We start from the raw sequence: 22392 nt of genomic DNA on the forward strand, positions 1-22392 counted from the left end.
TATCTTTGTAATAGTGTATACTTTACAAATTAAGTAATAAATACGTGGCATAAAACCTTAGAACTGGAGTAAAGATCATCTAGTCCACCTATTCACATAACGCCCACAGTATAAAATAACCTATTATTTACAGCCAGACCCACTAACACACAATTGTTGGACCATGTATTTAAGAAGATTTTATTGAAGAATTATCATGTGTCCCAAATAATGAGATCATCCCTTTCTGTGATTCCAATTAGATGTCTGTCAGATACAAAAATATGTAAATACACACTCACACATGCACACAGGCACACAAAATCCAAGTGCAGGACAAAGAGAAATGGGGTAGAGGATAAGACCACCACTGGACCCCAACTATCCCAACCCCCCACCTTCCCAGGTCCTCTGTCAGCGCCTCACTCTGAGCTCCCGCAGGCAGCATGCACTGCAGAGAACTGAGGGGCCATCAGGCAGCATCTGCTCACTTTACTGCTTCTTCCTCTCTGCCAAACACCTAAACGCACTGCCCTCCTCACCCCCAGTGGAAGACCTACCATTCTCCAGGCCAGGGCTAGTAAATGACTCTGCCTCTTCAAATTTTCTAGAAGTTGGCTCACACTCCACATGCAACACCCATTCACAAAGACCCCCCAAGCTGCTATTGCAATGAGGGCTTTCCAGCCTGAGCTCTCTCCTAGTGTCCTTCTCTCTTTCTGGCTACCTAGTCCCTTTTTGTGGACTCCAATTCTCTCAACTCCCTGGAAGGTAATAGTCTTTTCCTCTCCCTGTACACTCTCTCCCCAGAGAGTCCTCCTGTAGCCTCATTAGTTCAACTTCCTTCTGTTCTCCTTTGAGTCCCAAATCTCTCTTCTTTGGTCCAACCTCTCTTCTGAGCTCTCCACCTAAATGTTCTTCATAGGCACCTCAAATGACAAATGAATCTCTTCTTCCATTCAATTATAATGATTTAAAACCAGAAATCCACAAATATTCTTAAATATTTTGTCTTTCCTTTGGTCTCCTTGCATCACATACTATTGATTCTACCTCTTAAATACATTTCAAAAGCATTTTCCTCTACATCCCTCCAGCCACTAACTAGTATATATGAATGGCCTCCATCACTTCTCACCCACATTACCATAGAAGCCATCCTGTCTCTAGGCTCATTCCTCTCCAAACCAGTCTTCCTCTGATGTTACCATGATCTTTCTACAAAGCAAATCAGATCATGTCCCCTCCCTGCTTAAATGATTCGGAGATTCTCCATTGCAGGGAGGGGACATTTGTTGTCTCTTCATGTCCCCAGGTCACCATTCACTTCTTCCTTCCACATACACTACACTCAGATAATTAAATGGTGACATGACAATAACAACAACAATTTTTATTTAATAGTCATTAAATAAAAGCCAGTAGTATTCTGGATACTTCACATGTGTTCATTTACAGCTCACAAACCCCTAGTAAGGCAGGCAGGATTCTCATTTTGTAGGTAAGTCAAAGGAGGTCAGAGAAATTAAGTAATGTTTCCAAGGTCAAATGTAAGACACCAGAATTCACATTTGTGAACACATCTGCCTGACTCCAAAGTCCATGCCTTCCTACCAACAGCAGAAAGGAGAGTGCCATGTATTAAGAAGCTGGCAAACAGGCAAACAAGCTTGGCGAATAGCCAAGGGCTCTTGCCATTGGACAGAGAAATAATAATGACACGCTCAGGACAAACTGCTGTGGGACAGTGACTGGCAAAACAAAGGGGCCAAAGTCCTGACTCTCTTATGGTCCTGCTGGGAGCTAATGTGGATGAGATACTCCAGTACAGGTGAAGCGAGAGTATGGCTGGAGTCTGAAACCTTGAGTTCAGGATGTAGCTCTGTCACTGATTAGTTATCTAAACTTGGGCAAGGTAGTTAAGGAGGATGATGACATGTCCTGGCTTCCTGGGGACAGTCTGAGTTTGCCCCTGTTGTCTTGAGTAACCAATAACAGCATCCCTTTTCACATTCAATAGAGTCCCGGTTTGGGCAATAAATTATAAGGTCACCATATGCTTTACTTCCCCTAGCTTTAAGGCCTTCATCTATAAAATATGCAGAGCTAACCCACCCCTCATCGTGGTGCTGTGAGAGCTATCCCAGGGTAACACGTGGGGTGCTGAGCACATGGACATGCTCAATGAGTATTATTAAGTCACTTAATAACACTTAGTCTCTGTGTTGTTTTTTTTTTAAAGATTTTATTTATTTATTTGACAGAGAGAGATCATAAGTAGACAGAGAGGCAGGCAGAGAGAGAGAGAGGGAAGCAGGCTCCCCACTGAGCGGAGAGCCTGATGCGGGACTCGATCCCAGGACCCTGAGATCATGACCTGAGCCGAAGGCAGAGGATTAACCCACTGAGCCACCCAGACGCCCCTAGTCTCTGTGTTTTAACTTCCCATTTTCAATGGCCGGACAAAACTGACCTACTATTTCTTGGGGTTTGTTAGGATCTAATAAAAATAAAGCATTAGAAAATATGAGGAAATATCAGTAGAGGAAAAAAGTTGTAAAAGTTTGGAAACCAAATCAAATCTCCAAAAATGAACATTATCTCATTTTTTTTTTAAACCATGACCTTCATTGAAAAGGCTAGTTTCCCAGAGCACAGAGAAATGAAATTTGCACTAGTATTCCTTTATTAACAATTAACTAAAGGTCTGATGTGTGCAAAATACATCTGGGAAGAGCACAGGACAGGTGGGAAAAGGGCACTGCCACCACCTGAACACTCATGATGTGTAGACAGTCTCCCAAGACCATGAAGGCAGGGTGTGGTAGTTCTCTCATTAGACTAAGAAAGCATTTTGGCCCAAGTCACACAGCCAATATGGAGTGGACACAAGGACATTCTTGCAACACCCAAGTCCACACAAACCCACTTATCCAAGTGGGCAGAAGCACTCAGAGCTGAGAGGAGGGCCACGAGAAAGGAGAGCTCTACCAGCATCCTTCCAATACCACCACAGGCCTCAGAGACACAATGACAAAAGAACAGAACAAACAAAAGGAAGACCCCTCATCTTTGATCTCAAGGTATTAACAAACTAATATTCGTGGGAAGAAAAAGGGAAACTGAACAGCTTTTAGTAGGATCAATTTTTTATAGCAGGGAAAGACTACAAGTTCTGAAAGACTAAAAGACTAAAAGGAAAAGCAAACATCCATGGAATTAAGAACAGAAGCAGACAAAATCATTAATTTATGAAGGCAGAAAATAAACCAACATTGGATTTCAAGAACAAAAACTGGGCAAATGCCAGCACTGAGGTCAAATCTTGCTTAATAACAGTGGGTCATGCATGCTGTCGCTACAAAATTACATTCACATTGTACTTCAATCCCAGGTCAAAGCTTGGTTTTATTATGGCTCAGTGTACCAACTCTACAATGAGAAGTAACTTTTGTCATTAAATTTCTGGCTGTGAGCAAAATCCAGAAATATAATCTTTCAGGCCTCACACCACCTGAGGTGGAGAGATTTCCCTGAGAGCACTGAGGGGCATGTGGTGCTGCCCTGGGCCTCCCAGTCCCTCAGGAGGCTTTTGCACAGCAACCAGCATAGGGTGTATTTTTTGCCACCTGAGTTCCTTCTGCAGCTACAAAAGAAACAGGTTCATTTCTGAAATAACATTTTTCTATTCATTTTTTAAGTGCAATGGTATATACAGTCCACACTACATTTTCTGGGGTAGGGTGGGGTGGGAAATGAGCATATCCCAAAATGCTAGGCGTAAAGTAGGGTGGATATTTATCCAATGTAGGTCTTAACATTTTTGATTTATAGAAAGACTCAAAAATAGGTTAGACTTGGGGCACCTGAGTGGCTCAGTTGTTAAGCATCTGCCTTCGGCTCAGATCATGATCCCAGGGTCCTGGGATCTAGCCCCATGTTGGGCTCCCTGCTCAAGGGGAAGCCTGCTTCTCCCTCTCCTGCTCGCTCTGCTGTGTTCCTTTTCTCGCTTGCTCTCTTGTCAAATAAATACAAATCTTTAAAAAAATAAAAAAGGTTAGACTTGTCTCAGAATATAAGAAATTCGAGTTTCTTTCCCACTTCATTTGAGCTCACTCTTCTACATAATTAGGAAACTGTTGCAGAAGCTCAAGTACGCAGGATGCAAATGTGTAAGGGCCCATACATATCCTATCTCCACTGCCATTCATAACTCTCCTGCGAGACAATTCTGGGAGGAAAGCAATAGCACTCCTCTTTCTGGGTGACAGAATCAAAGCGCTATACCAAGTCATACAGGAACCGGGCATCACGAAGTGGCGCTGTGTCAGAACAATCAGACTTCAAGCCACCTAACTCCTAATAAAGTTTTCTTGCACACCAACCTGTTCTGAAGCATCATCTGTTCAAAATTCCTAACGAATGCAGTTATAGTCATATTGGTAAAAATGTTTCTGGTTCCAGAACGTCATTTCTTCTCTTGGGAAAAGTTTAAAAAATAAAAGAAGGAAGTAAAGACAAAAAAAAAAAAAAAAAAAGAGTTGTGATTTGAAGAAAGAAGCAGCTAATTGTTGATCAGAGTTTAAAACTGAATTCATAGGACTTGCAGCCACAATATGAAAAGTCAAAGACTAACTACTCTGAAAAACAATTCGGCAATTCCTCAAAATGTTAAATATAGAATGACCATATATCCCAGCAATTCTACTCTGAGGTATATGCCCAAGAGAAACGAAAATACATGTCCACACAAAAACCTGTACAAGAATGTCCACAGCAGGATTATTCCTAATAGCAAAAAGGTGGAAACAACTCAAATGTCCATCAACTGATGAACAGAAAGATAAAATATGGCCTAGCCACATGATGGAACAGTATTTGCCATAAAAAGGAACAGATTCTAACATAAACTAAGTCAATATGGATGCACCCTGAAAACATGCGAAAGAAAGAAGTCTGTCACAAAAGGCTACCTAATGTATGATGAGATTTATATGAAATTCCAGAGGAGACAAATCTGTAGAGGCAGGAAGCAGAGTAGTGGATGCCAGGAGCTGGGGGGAGATGAAGAACAGAGAATGACTGCTAATGAATACAAGGTTTCTTTTTGGGGTAATGAGTACATTCTAAAAATTGATTGTGGTAATGGTTGCACAACTTTATGAATATACTAAAAACCACTAAATTGTATACTTTAAAAGGGTGAATTTTGTGGTATGTAAATTATATCTCAATGAAGTTTTTTTTTAAATATATTTTTCATAGAGGGAAAAAAGTTAAAAACCAAAAGCAAGAAAACACCTGATGGAATGGACTAGAACTGGAAATTAAATTATCAGCAGGAATGATTTCTAAATGTCTCTTTGCTGTTTGCTGAATGGGCCAGTGAGAAGCACTGATGTCCAGCAGCAAGAAGTACATATGAAGTCTAGATCTGGGTTTCTAACGGTCTTGTCACCACAGCGGGGAAAAAAAAAAAAAAAAAAAAATCAGGGCTCCCTGGAGAAACAGCTGATTTCAGGGCTGACCCAGGGAGGTACAAGGTGAGCCTGAAATATCTTAGTGTGCCAAAAAGCAAGAGAGTGCTCAAAAAAAAAAAAAAAAAAAAAAAAAAAAGTTGGGGCATGCCACAAGAACACAGAGCCAGTTTGGAAAGACTGCCACTGGACAAATCAAGGGAAATGTGAGCATCGAAATAATTAAGGACAGGAATGGCTATAAATCACTGAAAAAACAGAAATCCAGAACTCTACACTAAAGATGGGTGGATGGTAGAATGGGTGGATGGGAAGAAAGGGTTCCCCTGAGAGCAGAATGATGACTGCCACATGGGAAGGAAGCAATGGAGCTGGAAAATCAGCATTGTGCAACCAAAATATAAAGACTGGTTCAAGCAAGAATGATCAACAGATGCTAAATCTGGGGTTGGAGATAGGCAGCAGGATATCTGCATGGCCCAAAGACTGCTTATTGGTTGGCAGGGGGAAGGCATTAAGTACTGGGTAGAGAATCTGGACAGCACCTGGCAGGGTGATCAAAATCAGTATCACCAATGAAGTCAGAAGGATATCGTGTCTCCAGATTTGAAACACTAAGAAGCGCAAGGGAGCATTAAATGAAGAATTCTGGCTGCAAATTGCTTTCCTAAATCCTTCACTCAAATCCAAAATGAGAAGCATTTTGTTTAAAAAAAAAAAAAAAAACCTGGGGTACCTAGGTGGCCTAATCAGTTAAGCATCTGACTCCTGGTTTCAGTTCAGGTCATGATCTCATGGGTAGGGTCGTAAGACTGAGCCCTGTTTTGGGCTCCATGCTGAGCGGAGAGTCTGCTGGAAGATTCTCTCCCTCTACCCCCTCCCAAAATAAATCAATAAATAAATCTTTTAAAAAACAACCAAACAAAAAACACCTGGCCCTGTATTCTTCAACAATGTCAGTGTCATGGAAGACAAAGAAAGGCTGAGGATCTCTCCAGATTTAAAGGACACTGAGAGGGCGTACCCACTAAATGCCATGCGTGATCCCGGATTGAAAGCAGTACCAGAGAAAAACATGCTACACAGGACATTATGAGGCCACTTAACACAGCTGGATTAAGGACAGTTAATTAAAAAGAATTTTACCAATGTTTAATTCTTGATTTTGATAACAATATTGCAGTTATACAGAGAATAGCCTTGTTCTTAGGAAATACACAGTAGAGTAGTAGGATGTGAAGGGAATGATGTACTCCCTAACAATTCAGAAGAAAATACATACGCTAATGATCAGAGGATGGGCAGAAAGTGAAAAAACACTGGCTTAAAAGTGGTAAATTAGGTAAAGGGTATATAGGAATTTGTTGTACTATTATTATTACAACTTCTTTAAGTTTGAAATTTTTCCAGAAAAAGTTAAATATATACATGTGTAAAAATTTCCATGTTTATATGACTACACATCTAACACATATAACTTTATGTAACATACATATGTATAACAATGTTTATATAAAGTAAAAGAACAGACTGTAATGCAGAGATGCTGGGGTGGGAGCCTCTGCTTAAAGGGTAAGGGGCAAGAGAGTCTGCTTCTTAAAGGGCTTTTCTGGCCAACTCCATACTCTCTCTCAGCCTTCTGTTTTTTCTTTGTTTTCTCTACTCCAGAAATCCCTAAGCGAGGTGAAATTGAAACTGAGGTTAAGAGCAAAACGTGAAAAATAAAATGGCAGTAGTAAAGAGGATGCCTGTCCAGCTCACGTAAGGGAACAGCTATGTCCCATCTACCCTTAGTAAATGACAACAAAGGAACTGGGAAGTCAGACTGAAATCATGTAAGAGCAGCTCCTTCCACCTCTACAGGAGTGTCTAAACAATGTGAAAAACAGGCAGCCATGGTCAAGAATTTGTGCTGGCTTATTCACAGATGAGATCTTAACAGCACATACAAAAGACCAGGGTTTCAAACAGAGCAACTCCTAAACGACATTATTGCCCTGAATTTCCTAGGACAAATCCTAACACTGGTTCAGTGACTCCTTCACTTGTGTGTCTTAACAAGGACAATGTAGTTCTCAAATGACCTGTGAAGGCACCAGAGAAGCAGTTTCACCTGTTAGTTATCCCGTATTTGCAGACCCCATCACATTTTACCAGCCACCCTTTATTTGTGCCACGTAATGAGTGACCAAATGAAGAAAGGGAAGGGTGGGTGAAGAGGAAATAGGAAAGAAACAAGTGTTTCATAGACATAACCAGGACACTCGAGGACTTAACACCTTATACCAGCTTCTCATCTGTATCAACATTATCAGTGTGTACACCATTATCATTTCTTGATACTCTTAAAAAAAAAAAAAGAGATAAAATAACAAAGTGTGCCCCCTTTTTCAATAACCTGTGTCAAGCAGAGTGAGTGTGTGAGAACCAAAGTTAACTAAGGTTCCCTTAGTGAGCTGCAAAAATCCTATACGCTTGCATTACTACAACTTTCCTATAAATTTGAAATTATTTCAAAATATAGGTTGGATCTTTTCATCTTCCAAATCTTACTGAGATTAAAATCTTAGTGAAGCTTCCTTCACATTGTCCAAGCATATTGTATTTATGCTAACATAGCATTTACTCAATAAATTTGTGTCCTATTATGAGCAAATTTCCCAAAGAGGCAAAGCAAGTTTTAGAATTTTTTAAATTTCAGTTCCTGGATCAAACTCATTCTTCATTCTTGGACTTTTATGGCTTAACAGATGGAGACGATAACCGAATAAACACTGTTTGAGAAGGAATCTACTCCTATCCCACTCAACGCTAGATGGCAGAAATCAATTCAGAATTTAACTATTTAAGAAGACCATCAACTCTCTACACAGCAGTATCCCCAAACAAAATTGAAAAGAATGTATTCCACCCTGATCTTCATAATTATGAAAACACTGTATCCAAAATTAAAATACCAGAAAGACTTTCATAAGTTTTGGTAGTGAACTTGGAAAATTAAACAGAATTTATCTATATCCCAAGAGGCAGTAATAGTAATAACATTGACATATTTATATGGTGTTACAGTTAGTTTGCAAATCACCTCCTTTTCCATTATAACATTTGAGTCAGGTAGGCCAGGAATTATGCCCTATTCTATAAGAGAGGAGAACTGTGACTTCCAGACTTTTTCAGGGTCCCCAAATCATCAGGTGCTTAAGGAAATCCTTTTGGCTCTAAGTCCAGCTAACAGTGTGGACTTAGAGGACTTAAGCAATAGTCCTCTTATTTGCTTAACTCATATGTAATACCCTATAGTTACTTTATTCTTTCACAGTTTCTGGAACTATTACTTATCTCGTTATCAAGACAAATACTGTAATTGTTTTTCATGATACTAAAGTAGTCCAGCCATTCAACTTCTGATATATTTTTTTTAATTTCTCTTCTTTTTAACTTTAGAATGATCAATTCACTTAAGGTATGCTGTCACCAAGTGGTAAGAGGACGTCACAGAAAAATTAGGCTGAAGTAAAAGGTGTAAGTTTTCCCTCAGTTTCAAGAGTGATTCTAGACTCCGGACACCTGCAAGGCCACTCACAATTTATATTATAAGAGAGATCTTAACATTTTAATTAAAAATTCATTGAAATAGCTAACCTTAAAGAAAAAGCAAAGCCAAAACTTTAGCAAATGTTGAATAAAGAACACACTTTAAACAAAGCTCTTAATGCTACCCTCTTTTAAAAACCTAAGTGTCTTTCTTAATGTACTATATTTTCCTACAACTGTTAATACTAATTACATCTAAAACACAGATAGATGCTGAGTAGAATATTAATCTTTAAAATCCACCCTGACTTAATTATCAAAATACATAGACATATTTATCCTCAAATGGTTTCAAGCTTTAAAGCCTATAATAATTCTTTGAGAAGCAGCCTCCTTTTACTTAATCTTTTATGTCTGTCTTGGCTCTTCTGAGTCCGTTAAAAGCCCATCTCTTTTCCAGCCTGGGTGGCCTGGGTAGTGGTCCATTCTCAATTGATCTCTTCCCTGCATGATATTCCCAAAGTCTACTCCTGTTATTTGCTAAGGTGTTGCTACCTGAAAGCCAGAAAAGCCTAATTTCCTTCCAACTAGTGGAAGTTATTTCCCCACAGTCATCACTGCCCAGAGTAGAGCTGACCACTCCTGCCGTTCTAAAAATGGCTTACCTACAGCCATTGCTTTCCTTGTTCAGCAGTAGCTTCTTCGTAGATTATCCTAGCAACGTGCACTAAGTAGGTTCTTCAGAAACGTGAAAGAGAAATTAAAGAAACAAACCCCTCACAGTAAAACAAATAAAAAATAAAGATGTTTTATAAGCAAGGGCAAAGAATAACTGTCATTCCATAGTTCAACAACCTTTAGTTAGGGCCCCTATTCAGAAATTAGTCCTACAAAAGAGCCTATAAAAATTTAATTTTAAATGTCATCTCTAACTTTAGATAACTAAGCTTAACAACTTCCATCTAAATGGGAACTGGCATCATCCTCTGAGAAAAATACAGGATGAGAGCTAAGAGGGAGTTCTGGGGCCAGACCACCTGGTTCCCAATCCTGGGTCACCTATTTATTTGACTAACTTCTTTGTGCCTCGCTTTCCTCAACCATAAAATGGAAATTATAAATTGTGCCTGCCCAGAATGGTTACTAAGTAGGTTCAATCAATTAGAACAAACCCTGGCAGAAACATGGTAAAGTACTCAAGAGACATGGTAAAGTACTCAGTTGCTGCTCCTGATCTGTCTAGTGCTCTAACTTGTAACTCCCCAGTGTCTCAAAACCTGAAAAGCACAGTTGGTTTATTAGCCTAATTGAATCTGCAGTAATTTCACTTAAATTATATTCCAGTTGGTTGGAATGGCACATTCCAATGGCTCTTCCCAGCACAGCCAGAACCAATATGCTATTTAGCAACTAGGTCTGTTTATGAACTTGAGGGTCACGCTGTTACACAGTCATCTGTTATGGAAGACAGCATGGAGATGTTCTCTATGTAGGAACAAGTACAAAGAGCAGATTTCAACAACTGTCTAATCCATATTCTCAGTCCAAGAGATATGTACTCAGTGTGTGCCAGGACTGTACACAACACAAAGTGTGAGGTTAGGTGGGGGAAATTATACAAACACATCTGCACGTTAGCACGAGGAGAGTACATCTCTATCTCATTAAGCACAATCACAACAACTGGCACGGACGAACTTCTAGCCTCCTCTTTCTTCAAAATGCCTTACTAGAGCTGCAATGACCAGGAAAGGTAAACTGTCTGCAGTTTCAGCTCTTCTCTCTTCCTTGCAAGTTCCTCGTCAGACATGCTAATGAGTCAGAAAGTACATGAGAGCATCCAGCAGGCAAAGAAGTGAAAAGTAAGGGTTTATAAAATTAGCTCAAATCACTCAAATTTTTGTGTCTAGGTATATACTGCCTTTTAAAATAAGGTGTATGTTTCCCTTGCGATGTAAATTTTAATTTCACAGACGCTTTATACAGTGATGCTTCAAAATTTGAGATGGCCAGGGAAGAGGTCACAAATGGTTTAATACAATAAAAACTACAGACCCCTCTCTCTGGCCCTTCACACACCATACAGGCATGTATAGACTGACTCTGCCTAAGAAGATACTACCGATCTTCTAAGGGTCAAGCATGGAGCCCCTCTGAGAGTGTGGGTCTGGCTTCTGAATTTCTTTCCAACTGAATTTTGTCCAGATTGCCAAAGGGCAGGGAAGGCAATATTATAGCTTTAAGTCTCTTCAACACAGCTTCAGTGCCAAGTATTTCAAAATCCACAAATACTTAAAGGCAGATAGTCTAGAAATTCTCAGAAAAACCCCTGTAAGGTCAAATACATCATTCTTCTTTTCAACATGAGAATTTATAGCATAATTGTTTTGGCAATTCACCTACTTCATCCTTCCATAACTCACGGAGATAGTTTTCTTTCCTAAATGAAGAGGCATATATTGAGAGGGAGAGCAAAGTGGCAAGTCTCCACACTCCTGAGGCGTGCAAGTTGGGTGCCATGGGGTGGGGAGGTGTTGGTAGGAGGGCGGACAGAGCAGAGATGGAGCCAGCCAGCTGCCCCTGCTGCTCAAGGAAGAAAAACAAATATCTCCAAGAGACACTTTATGCCGGGCCAGCAGGGGATAGAGACACTGCTTAGAACTGGCCAAAAGCCTAGAGCTGAATTTTTCAAATCCTTTTAAAACTAAAGTGGTATCAAGTTTATTCTTTTCGTGAGCACCCAAAGAACAAAGAGACTCTACTGGACCTATAAATACCAATTAAAGAGAAGCAAGAGTGTGTGGAGGCAGATAGCCTCACAGAAACAAGTATGGGTTTATTCAAATAGAAGTGAGCTACAAGGAGAAAAATAGTAATTTGGGGGTGGGGTAGGAGAAGGAAAGAATGAGAAATTTAAAAGTGGCTTTCATTTGGACCTGTAGTGTGTGCTGTGGTACTGTTCACACACACCTTCCTATGAACAAGAGCAGCGTGGGTTTTTGGAAAAACACTTCGGACAGTGGAAATACCAAGCCAGCTTGTCCAATTACAAACCAAACTGTGCGTAAGTACATCACAGCATTCTTCACATTCTTCCACGTCTTGACAAAATACATGAACCAACTGTACCTACTCCAGACATGGTGATTACACAGTATGATCATTATGAAGAACACAAGGAGACAGCTTCACTTACATGGTTAATGAAGAGACTCTTGCGTTTTTCTCTCACTGTGAAAACAAAAGATGCAACAGAAATGTTACACGCCTGCACGCCAACCCTCTGCAGGTTGCTGAGGACTGGGCCTCTGGCATCACGGCCCCATCCTTCCACCAACCAATGCCCCCAGATGCTCCATTACCATATTTAAGACTATGTGAGCTGCACAAGTGAGGATCCAAACTTGGCTAACAGAGCAAAATACACACCCACTTAAGTACAGCACCCTAATAAAACAACTGTCCCCGTGATTAACGGAGCATAACAGCTTTCGAGTAACTAAAAAGTACATTACATAATGATTTCATAGAACTTGTATGCATCCATTAATTTAGAATGATTAATCAATAATAAGAGTATTTATTTCTAACCCCACCTGCCCCACAAAGGGATGGGTGAAATATAAAAATATAACAATACATTGTTAATATACTGACACTGAAATATAAAAAAATCACAATAACACCTGCAACCACATGAAGACACAAGACAGGTAATATACATCTGAAATGTTAATCACTGCAGAAACCGATTATGCTCCAGGCTGGGTGCTAATGAATAAAACCAGGCTTCTGCTGTCCAGGAGCCCTTCCAGGGGGGCATCTGCTGTACCTTCTCCAGCTCATGAAGGCTGGTAAGACTCATAATTAAAAAATACTGCCCTGTCTACGATTTCTCCTATTACTGTCTGCATCATGGCTCAGCCTTTCCCACACCAGACCTTCGTGTTTCCCAAAACAGGTGTCCTTAGCCCCAAAGATGTAGAAGAGTGACAGGGAACCCAGAGCATTATTGAAATACCCTAATATCATTGAGTTTTGCCTCTTTTTTCCTGAACACTCACTTTTGAGGGTACATACTAGTCAGCTGACATGTTTACCGAGTAGGTCACTGTAGAAGATAGGAAGAATAGATTTCCTTCAAGGAGATGACATCCTCGGTCCCCGGGAATCACTAATGCTACCTCAGGGTATCCTAAACATACAAACAGCATAAAAATCTAGCTCATCTGAGGAGAACTTTTTTTCTCGGCAGTCCATGACCCAAGGCGGATTCAGTAGTTTTCAAAAGCCCTCCAGCTGATCTGAGGGGCTCGGGAAATGTTTTCCTACGTTTACGTTCTGTTCTTCAATTCACAAGGAAACACTTTGCTTTTCCTTAGAAGTCTTACCATCTCTGGAATGAAAGCTGTCCCTCTTGCTATCTCAGAGATGGTTGAGGTACAAAGCAAAAACCAGCCTGAGGATACTGCTGAGAGAAGGTGCCTCAACCTGGCCATCAGGTGGATTCAGCTGCAGGCCACATGCACAGCACATGGACTGGGGTGCCGCCTAGCCACGCTGGAGGCCAGACCAGCACCCAGCACCCAGACCAAGTGCACATAAAACAGCAGCAGACTGTGTCTGCTATTCACACTGTGGAGGCTGCAAAATTTCTTTTGACCTAATTCCAAACAAGCATCATCCACATGTGAACAACAACAAAAGAAAAATGAGGGTCTGGCAGAAGCACTGGGTTTTAACTTCCCGGCATACATAGTTTGTGTGCGTGCATGTGTTCTGTGCATGTGTGTGTGTGTGTGTGCATGTGCATCTTTTCCTTAAATTAATTCAATATTAAATTAGCATGCATCTATTCAAGGTTGCTCTACCACATGGGGGTACGATGACATTTCCATGCTGGTTTCCCATTGCCTGAAGGGATCTGGAAACACTTTCTACATAGGCATTTCTAGCGAATTCTATAGGTGACAGTCCTTCCTAGAACATCCCAGAAATAGGTTTGTGCAGAGGCTTTCTAGCGATTTCTAGCGAATTCTATAGGTGACAGTCCTTCCTAGAACATCCCAGAAATAGGTTTGTGCAGAGGCTTTGTGTCTCCCAATTATGGGAACTGCCTCCAAGATCATCTTAATGCCCCATATCACCCAACCTCGATCAGATAAAATATATCCATGCCTCAAGGAATATTAAAAGTTCTTATATATGGGTACTACCGAAAAAAATTAAGCATTATTCAAAAATAGAAGGAGAGGGTTGAAAATCAGAATCTTCAATAGTATGGACTGAAAGTTTTAATAAGAAAGTTTATAATAAAAAAATAAAAACAAACCACACAAAACAAGTATACTATTCTTGTACCTCTCCCACAAAACTAAGTCTCAGGGAAAAATCAGGCCGTTTCCATGAAGCCCTCTGGTTCCAATTTAAGAGTAAAAAACAAAATTCCCTAAGACATTATAAAATACCTAAGGATAAGGTATCCAAATCTATTACAGAATATTTTAGGCACTCACAGTTTTTATATAGTGAATACCTCTACTTTATCCTATATTTCACTCAGATCAACTGAGTGTGCTGATTCTTTTTTTTTTTTTTTTAAAGATTTCACTTACTCACTTGACAGACAGACCAGACAGAGATCACAAGTAGGCAGAGAGGCAGGCAGAGAGAGAGAGAGAGAGAGAGAAGCAGGCTCCCCACTGAGCAGAGAGCCCGATGCAGGGCTCGATCCCAGGACCCTGAGATCATGACCTGAGCCGAAGGCAAAGGCTTAACCCACTGAGCCACCCAGGTGCCCCAAGTGTGCTGATTCTAATCTGAAATCTGGGTTCATGGGATTACTTTGTATTCTTTATTACTGTGTAATAACACTCCTAAGCGGGCCTTTGTCTACATAGTATCTGAAAGGCTTTTCCACACATGCATCCCTATGACTGACTTCCTTGTGGAGTGTCTCCTGAACCCCCAAACCAACTGCCAGTCCCAACACAAATAAAAACAATTCCCAACATCCAGGCTTATACTAGGTGACCCTGACCGTAACTGCCTGGATCCAAGTAGATACCCATTCCTAACCGGGTGAATTCTCTCTCTTAGGAATCTGGAGATGCTAGTTCCTCACTGCTAGCACCTCATCTGAAGATATGGGGTGGGTGGGATGAAGTGCATCTCCCCTTCTATGCAGAAAAGAGTTAACACAGAAGGTCTAACTGCCATCCCTGAAATGGCCTGTTTGCAAGGGAGGCCCTAAGCTGATGTCTGGGAATATGGATTTGGGGAGGGTTCCTAGCATTCCCTAATTGATAAAAGTGGCTCACTGTACTTACATTGTGCAAACAATACAGTTTATGCTAAACACCTGCTTCCCTCCTGGGAATCTAATTTTGGTACATATTAGCAGAGGCTGCCTACTTAACCAGTCCTCAGTGAAAATCCTGGGCACTGGGTCTCTAAGGAGCTTCCCTGGCTGGCGCATATCAGGGACTGTCGCTGGGGAAACTTAGTGCATCCTGCATGATTCTAGTTGGAGAGGACTCTTGAAAGCCTGTGCCTGGTTTCCTCTGGACTTTGCCCATGCACCTTTTCCTTGTACTGATTTTGCTTTGTATGTATTCTTCGTAATAAGCCACAGCCATCAATATGACTATATTTTGAGAGCTATCGCTCCTCCTGCTTAGTCATCACCCCTGAGCAGGGGAGGGAGGCTGTCTCGAGGATCTCCAACACAGCTGCCATGCAGAGAAGAATGGAGGTCAGGAGGGTGAGGAGGAGAAGCAGGTGCTTCCTTATTCCTAATGGCTTTTAGTCCTTACTTCCAATAACTTGAAAGGTTTCTCAAATACCCTGGTGCCCTTAAAACTAATTATTCCTTTTCCCCTAAGCTAGTAGGAACCAGCACTAAGACACTTCCAGAGGAGAAGAAAAGTAGGTGGAATCTCTTACACTGCTAAAACCAAAAAAGATGAATTATATTGCTTAAATCTAAATCTGTCTTTAAAATAAATTTGAAACTACTGAGGCCATTAGTCAGCTCTGAAATTCAAATTGCTTTTACCCGTTTTGTTATATGTAATAGAATAAGCAATATACCAATTCATTTCTGATATTAGCTTTAATAATTTTTAAACCTGGATATTTTGAGTTCTAATAACGTATCAATCAAATTTCTCTGGAGTTTTCAGAGTTTCTATATAATTGAGTGACTAATAAGTTTTGCTTTGTTGGGAAAACAGACAATAAGCTGATGTGGATCATACATCTCACTCTCCTGGAAAAAGAATAACAGCTCTCTCTCCTTAGGATCCCATTCATGATGGTTTGGTAGGAGAATTTTTAATTAGCTATTGAAATAACTCCATAATGACTGAAACAGAGAATGTATTTAAGGCTTTAAAAATAAGCCATCTTGGGGCACCTGGGTGGCTCAGTGGGTTAAGCCGCTGCCTTCGGCTCAGGTCATGATCTCAGGGTCCTGGGATCGAGCCCCGCATCGGGCTCTCTGCTCAGCAGGGAGCCTGCTTCCCTCTCTCTCTCTCTGCCTGCCTCTCTGCCTACTTGTGATCTGTGTCTGTCAAATAAATAAATAAAATCTTTAAAAAAAAAAAAAGAAAAAAAATAAAAATAAGCCATCTAAAATGAACAAAAACACTACTGTTAACATTAAGTCTTCTCCAGATAAAATGAGAAAATGGCAGTGTTTGCCATCTGAGAAAACCAAAATTTCACTTAGGTTGCCACATGACATCCCCTTATCACAATGTCATAGAAGCAAAATTTCTTTACTTTTTAAAAATACAACTTTCTAAAAAAAAACAATAACAACAACAAAACCAAGCAACCTGCCTAATTACTGAGGATTTGTTAACAATCTAAATGCAATTACAGCTAACCTCTATTACAGACAGGCATTTAAAAAATTATCTTGATTTCCCCTGTTCCATCTCTAAAATAGACCTTCCAATGACTGGCATCAGCCACTATTTGACACAAAATGAGGGGACTAAATGAGTCCTAAAACAGGCAATCCAACATCCTTCCTTTGAAAATGAGGAAGCAGGGGTGCCTAGGTGGTTCAGTGGGTTAAAACCTCTGCCTTCAGCTCAGGTCACGATCCCAGGGTCCTGGGATCCAGCCCCGAATCAGCAGGGAGCCTGCTTCCTCCTCTCTCTGTCTGCCTCTCTGCATACTTGTGATCTCTGTCAAATAAATAAATAAAATCTTTAAAAAAAAAAAAATGTTAAAATGAGGAAGTAGCCCATGTAGTCCCAGGCAAGGAGTGACCAGAATGGGGAAGACTGGGGATGGCTTGCTGGGTTTCCCAGACTCCATCCTCTACTCTAGCCTCCCTCCAAGGGCAGTGTGGCCGCTGCCTGGAACCTGCATGAAATGAATTCCATCGGACAACAGATAATTAGGATCCAGTATGAACAGAGCTAAGCTGCTCCACAAAGAAAACCTATTTAGCTTATTTATTACTCTGGATATGAAGGACTGGCAGGCCATTCAAGTGGGATGCCTTGAAGACAATATAAAGAATTCTAGAATTTGTTTTTTTTTTTTAAGATTTTATTTATTTATTGGACAGACAGAGATCACAAGTAAGCAGAGAGGCAGGTAGAGAGAGAGGAAGGGAAACAGGCTCCCCGCTGAGTAGAGAACCCGATGCGGGGCTCGATCCCAGGACCCTGAGATCATGACCTGAGCCGAAAGCAGAGGCTTTAACCCACTGAGCCACCCAGGCGCCCCTAGAATTTGTTTTGAGATGTAAAGGTGATTGCTGGGAGAGCAGAGTCAACCGAGACCAGTAAAGTCTGGTTCAAAGAAGAGATATTCTTTCCTTTTTTTTTTTTTTTTAAAGATTTTATTTATTTATTTGACAGAGATCACAAGTAGGCAGAGAGGCAGGCACAGAGAGAGGGGGAAGCAGGCTCCCCACTGAGCAGAGAGCCCGATGCGGGGCTCAATCCCAGGACCCTGGGATCATGACCTGAGCTGAAGGCAGAGGCTTTAACCCACTGAGCCACCCAGGTGCCCCTCTTTCCTTTCCTTTTTTCTGGTGTGTGAACACCATACAGCTTTGGATAATCAAAGGATTATATTAATTTTTCTTATAATATGGTTGAGATTATCACACAATTTCCACAGTTTTCAATAATCCAGTGAATTCAATTATTCAGTTAATTCAAAACACAACAATTGAGTCCCACTAGGGAACACAGCTCGGAGGCAAATGCAAAAATATTCTGAGGTCCCAGCCTGTCTAAACTCATAGCTTCACAGGGCTGTGAAGTCATGAACACCAGTGACCGGGACACAGGTTTGTACAGTGTAGGAACATATTCACCCCACACCTATGGGCCCCGTAGGAGGTGTCCTGATGAGGTCACTACCCCACGAGTCACCTCTCCTACACTGCAGGAGGGCAGCTTCTCCCAAGAACTCCAGCCCATTCTGAATTATCCTGGACCTGCATTTATTTCTAAATCTGGGCACAGAGGAAGGGGATATTCTGAACATTCAAAGTGAAATCTAACTAAGCAAAGTAGATGAAACAAAAATGAAAAGATAAGAAAAGTTGCAAAGACGTCTAGGGCAGATCAGTCGTGGAGAGCAGAAGATTCCAGAGAACAGAACAGGTGGCAGAAGTAGGTACAGGCATATGGAGAAAACCATTCAAAGATCAAGTGTCCATCTAATAAACTGCCAACTAACTTTAGATGTTTTCTGTTCACCTTGGAGAACACTAAGAGTCAAAGTATTTACTCAGAAGCACAGAAACCTAAATAAAGTAGATTCTTTGAGGGGCGCCTGGGTGGCTCAGTGGGTAAAGCCTCTGCCTTCGCCTCAGGTCATGATCCCAGGGTCCTGGGATCGAGGCCCGCATCGGGCTCTCTGCTCAGCAGGGAGCCTGCTTCCCCTCCTCTCTCTCTGCCTGCCTCTCTCTCTGCCTACTTGTGATCTCTGTCTGTCAAATAAATAAATAAAATCTTTAAAAAAAAAAGTGGATTCTTTGAGAACTTCACTGATTATAAGAGAAATGCATGCTTTCTATAAAAAACACTCGAAAATACTGAGCAGTATAAGGAAAAAGATACAAATAAAATTTAAATTAGGAAAATATAGAGAAACATAAAGAAAAAATATATAATTCAACAACCCAGAGATAACTTAGTATTTTAGTGTATATCCTCTCAAAGGGATCTTTTCTCTATGCATAGGTACACAGATGTGTTATATGCCCTTTTGCATTTTAATGTATTAAGATATAAACATGCAAACATACATGTGCACATATACAAGCACACAAAGAGAAATGCTACCTACTCTTCTGTTGGTATGTTAGCAGTGTCATGGGTTGTACAACGATTCTTTAACACATAAAGGTATGAATCCTTTGTCATATGTACTACAGTATTATTCCCATTTGATGGATTAATATTTAGGATGCATTTTGACATAAGTTTTCATTTTTTAGGCAATTTTTCCTATTGGTCCTATAAGCATACATGCCCCCTTCCCCATTCTGAGATTAATATTCACTCATACTGTTTCTAGATATTTATAATTATATTCACACAGTTAACATACAACTAGCCAACTCATCAGAAATCCATTTTGGCACATGGTGGCAAAGTTATCACTTGATTTTTTTTTTTTTAAAGATTTTATTTATTTATTTGACAGAGAGAGATCACAAGTAGGCAGAGAGGCAGGCAGAGAGAGAGGAGGAAGCAGGCTCCCTGTAGAGCAGAGAGCCCGATGCGGGGCTCGATCCCAGGACCCTGAGATCATGACCTGAGCCGAAGGCAGCGGCTTAATCCACTGAGCCACCCAGGCGCCCCTCACTTGATTTTTTTTTAAGGTGACATTCAAAATGCTCTCTATACTTTTATAAAGGACTGCTATCAAATGTTGGTTGCTAACATTTCAGATCTGATCTCTTCCTGGTTTGCTTCCAAGGTGTGTGGAAGCAACACTTAAATGAGAGGGTTGATCTATCTGTATCAAGAAACATGGACAGAAGATGACGGGTCTGGGCACAGCAGAGCCCAGAGACCATCCTTTCCTCTTCCACTGTAGTCGTCATGTCTTCCACCCAGTCAGACCCAGGGTTCAGTGTGAACTGCCGCAGTCGGCAAAAAGAAGGACCCATACCTAAGAGACCAAGGTCAGGGAAGAGCCTCAGTCCAAGAGAGCAAATGAGGACCTCCACCCCAGAATAAGGACTGCACTTACTGAGAGCCTCTGCTGTCTTAGATTCTGTACCCAGAGCTCTGACAGATTACATAGCTGGTCTTCCTGACAATGTCATGAGGAGGTACTAACTCTAGTCTGCTGTGGCTCAGGTACACCATGCGAATCAAGTGGAATCATACAGACTGTGAGGGATGCAGGCTCAAAGCTCCAACAGGTTGATTCCGGACGGGTGTGCTTTAATACATGACTATCCTCAGGAAATCTTTCCAAGGCATTAGTTGTTCTTACATGGTGACTGACTCGGACTTCTCAATGAAATTCAGTTGCCTCCCTGATGCTGCAGAGGAGCTGACCACAGACATCAACTGTGTAAGGTAGGCTATAGACATGAGACACTGTGAAAAGTAGAAGGGAGACTGAAAGTCCTCACAGTTTAAACGGGGACTTGAAAGAAGCTGTAGAAAAGTAAGAGTTTATCACTCCAACTACCAAACCAGAGGGTGCTAGTGAAAAGCAGAACACAGCTATGGTGGAGAGGACAGAAAGTCCTCCCCTCACATGCCCCTCCCAACGGGGGATGGGGGGTGGAATGAATGACTACCCCAAGCCTTGCCTCTGGGTTTCTGCTCAGAGCAGTTTTCTGACAACTGAAACTAGGGAAAGCATAAGTCAAGAGAGACAACAGTGTGCAAGGCATATTGAGGAAAAACTGATATCCTCGGTCTCATTTGATTTCATAGAGTTTGTACTGTGCAAGCAGCTTCCTCCAGACTAGAAGGCTCAAGAGATCAGACACTAGGGCAATGCAATGCTTCCAAGAAAAGTGGGCCACAGAGCCCAAAAAAGACCTCCCTGGACCATTTAATTTACAGGGCTTAGCCTGGCCAAGAGACGCTGCAACACTCTGCCTTGTGCAGCTCAACAGATGACTGCAGAGACAGGAGAGCTGTCCTGAGAGTGGGATGGCCACGTCAAGTTCAGACCTGGGAGAGGGAAGTCCAAATACACTCTCCGGGCCTCAAAAACCTACATCCCCTTTGTAATGAAGTTAGGAAAGGTAGAAGAAAGTGATGTTGCAGCGTAAACTAGAAAGCCATCTTGTCAGAGAGACTGTCACAATGCCCTAGCATGTCTGCCCAGGAGTGACTCCATGCCTTCACTCTTTTATTACTTCATTCATTCAATCCATTTTCTTTTTAAGTTTCTAAGTTTTTAAGTTTTTAAGTTTCTTTTTAAGTTTCTAAGATGTGCTAGCCTCTGTGCTAGCTGTGAGGAAAACAGTCCCTATATAAAGCAACATGGAATTTAGTGGCTACATTCACCCACTATTTCTTTACTTACAAACCATAAAAAAATGAACTCCACAAGAGAGGAGGTATATACAAACTGCATTGAATTTAATGCCACTGATTTTATTCTATTTGCCCACTTAGGAAGGAAAAAAAAAGCCGCCAATTAAATGTTAAGAAGCCATTGCCTGTCTTGATTTCAGAGATATTATAGGTGGGGAACAGTCTATCAGAATGGATGAAATGTGGGGAATCTGGGGAAGTACCACCTAAGAGGCAGATTTGGGCTGGCACGGGCAAGAAGGAAGAGCACTGAGGATAAGGATGGTGCATCAGCTGCAGTGTGACAGAGCAGAGGGCCTGGCCTTTCAGGACTGGGAGCAACTCAGGACTGTGGGAGCACACGGCAGGAGGGAGGGGAGGACTATCAGGGAAGGCTTAGAAAGGGTCCAAGGGAAGGGCTGCATGCCACGCCTAGGGCTCACTGTCCCTTGTGGGTGAATGGAAACCACTGGAGAAGGACAGTTTGAGCAGGAGGGACACTAGTCGACTTGTGTTTCAGAATGTTCCTTCTGGTAGCAAAGTAGAGGAAAAGTGAGAATGGAGTTGGAAGCAGGAAGGTAGGAAAGGGCCTGTGGTCACAGACCAAGTGAGGGGATATGAGCTGAGAGTTACGACACTGGAGGAAGGGATACCAAGCATACAGGGGAGAGATGGGACCTAAGACAGTAATCACAGGACTCCTGGGCTGCTGCCCGGGGACCCAGAAATCCTTAAAATACAGGATGAGGAAGTAGACAGGAGAGGAAAGATGGTGGCTTCCAATTTAGACTTAACAGTCCTGAGGGATTAGTGGGACTGCCAGATGGAAATGTCTCTCAGGCAGTGGGAGATATGCATCTGCAATAACTAAC

At 41.5% G+C, this 22392-nt stretch overlaps 1 protein-coding gene across 1 annotated transcript in view; it reads right to left on the bottom strand.

Annotated features, from left to right (window-relative positions):
* CCNY (cyclin Y) overlaps positions 1 to 22392 on the bottom strand; it is a 233538-nt gene that overhangs the window by 52333 nt on the left and 158813 nt on the right. Inside the window, exon 3 of the mRNA XM_046011726.1 lies at positions 12187 to 12221. Coding sequence (XP_045867682.1) covers positions 12187 to 12221 — 35 coding nt within the window. The remainder of the gene's footprint in view (positions 1 to 12186; positions 12222 to 22392) is intronic.

This window comes from Meles meles, chromosome 7 (assembly GCF_922984935.1).
Source record: "Meles meles chromosome 7, mMelMel3.1 paternal haplotype, whole genome shotgun sequence".
NCBI lineage: Eukaryota > Metazoa > Chordata > Mammalia > Carnivora > Mustelidae > Meles > Meles meles.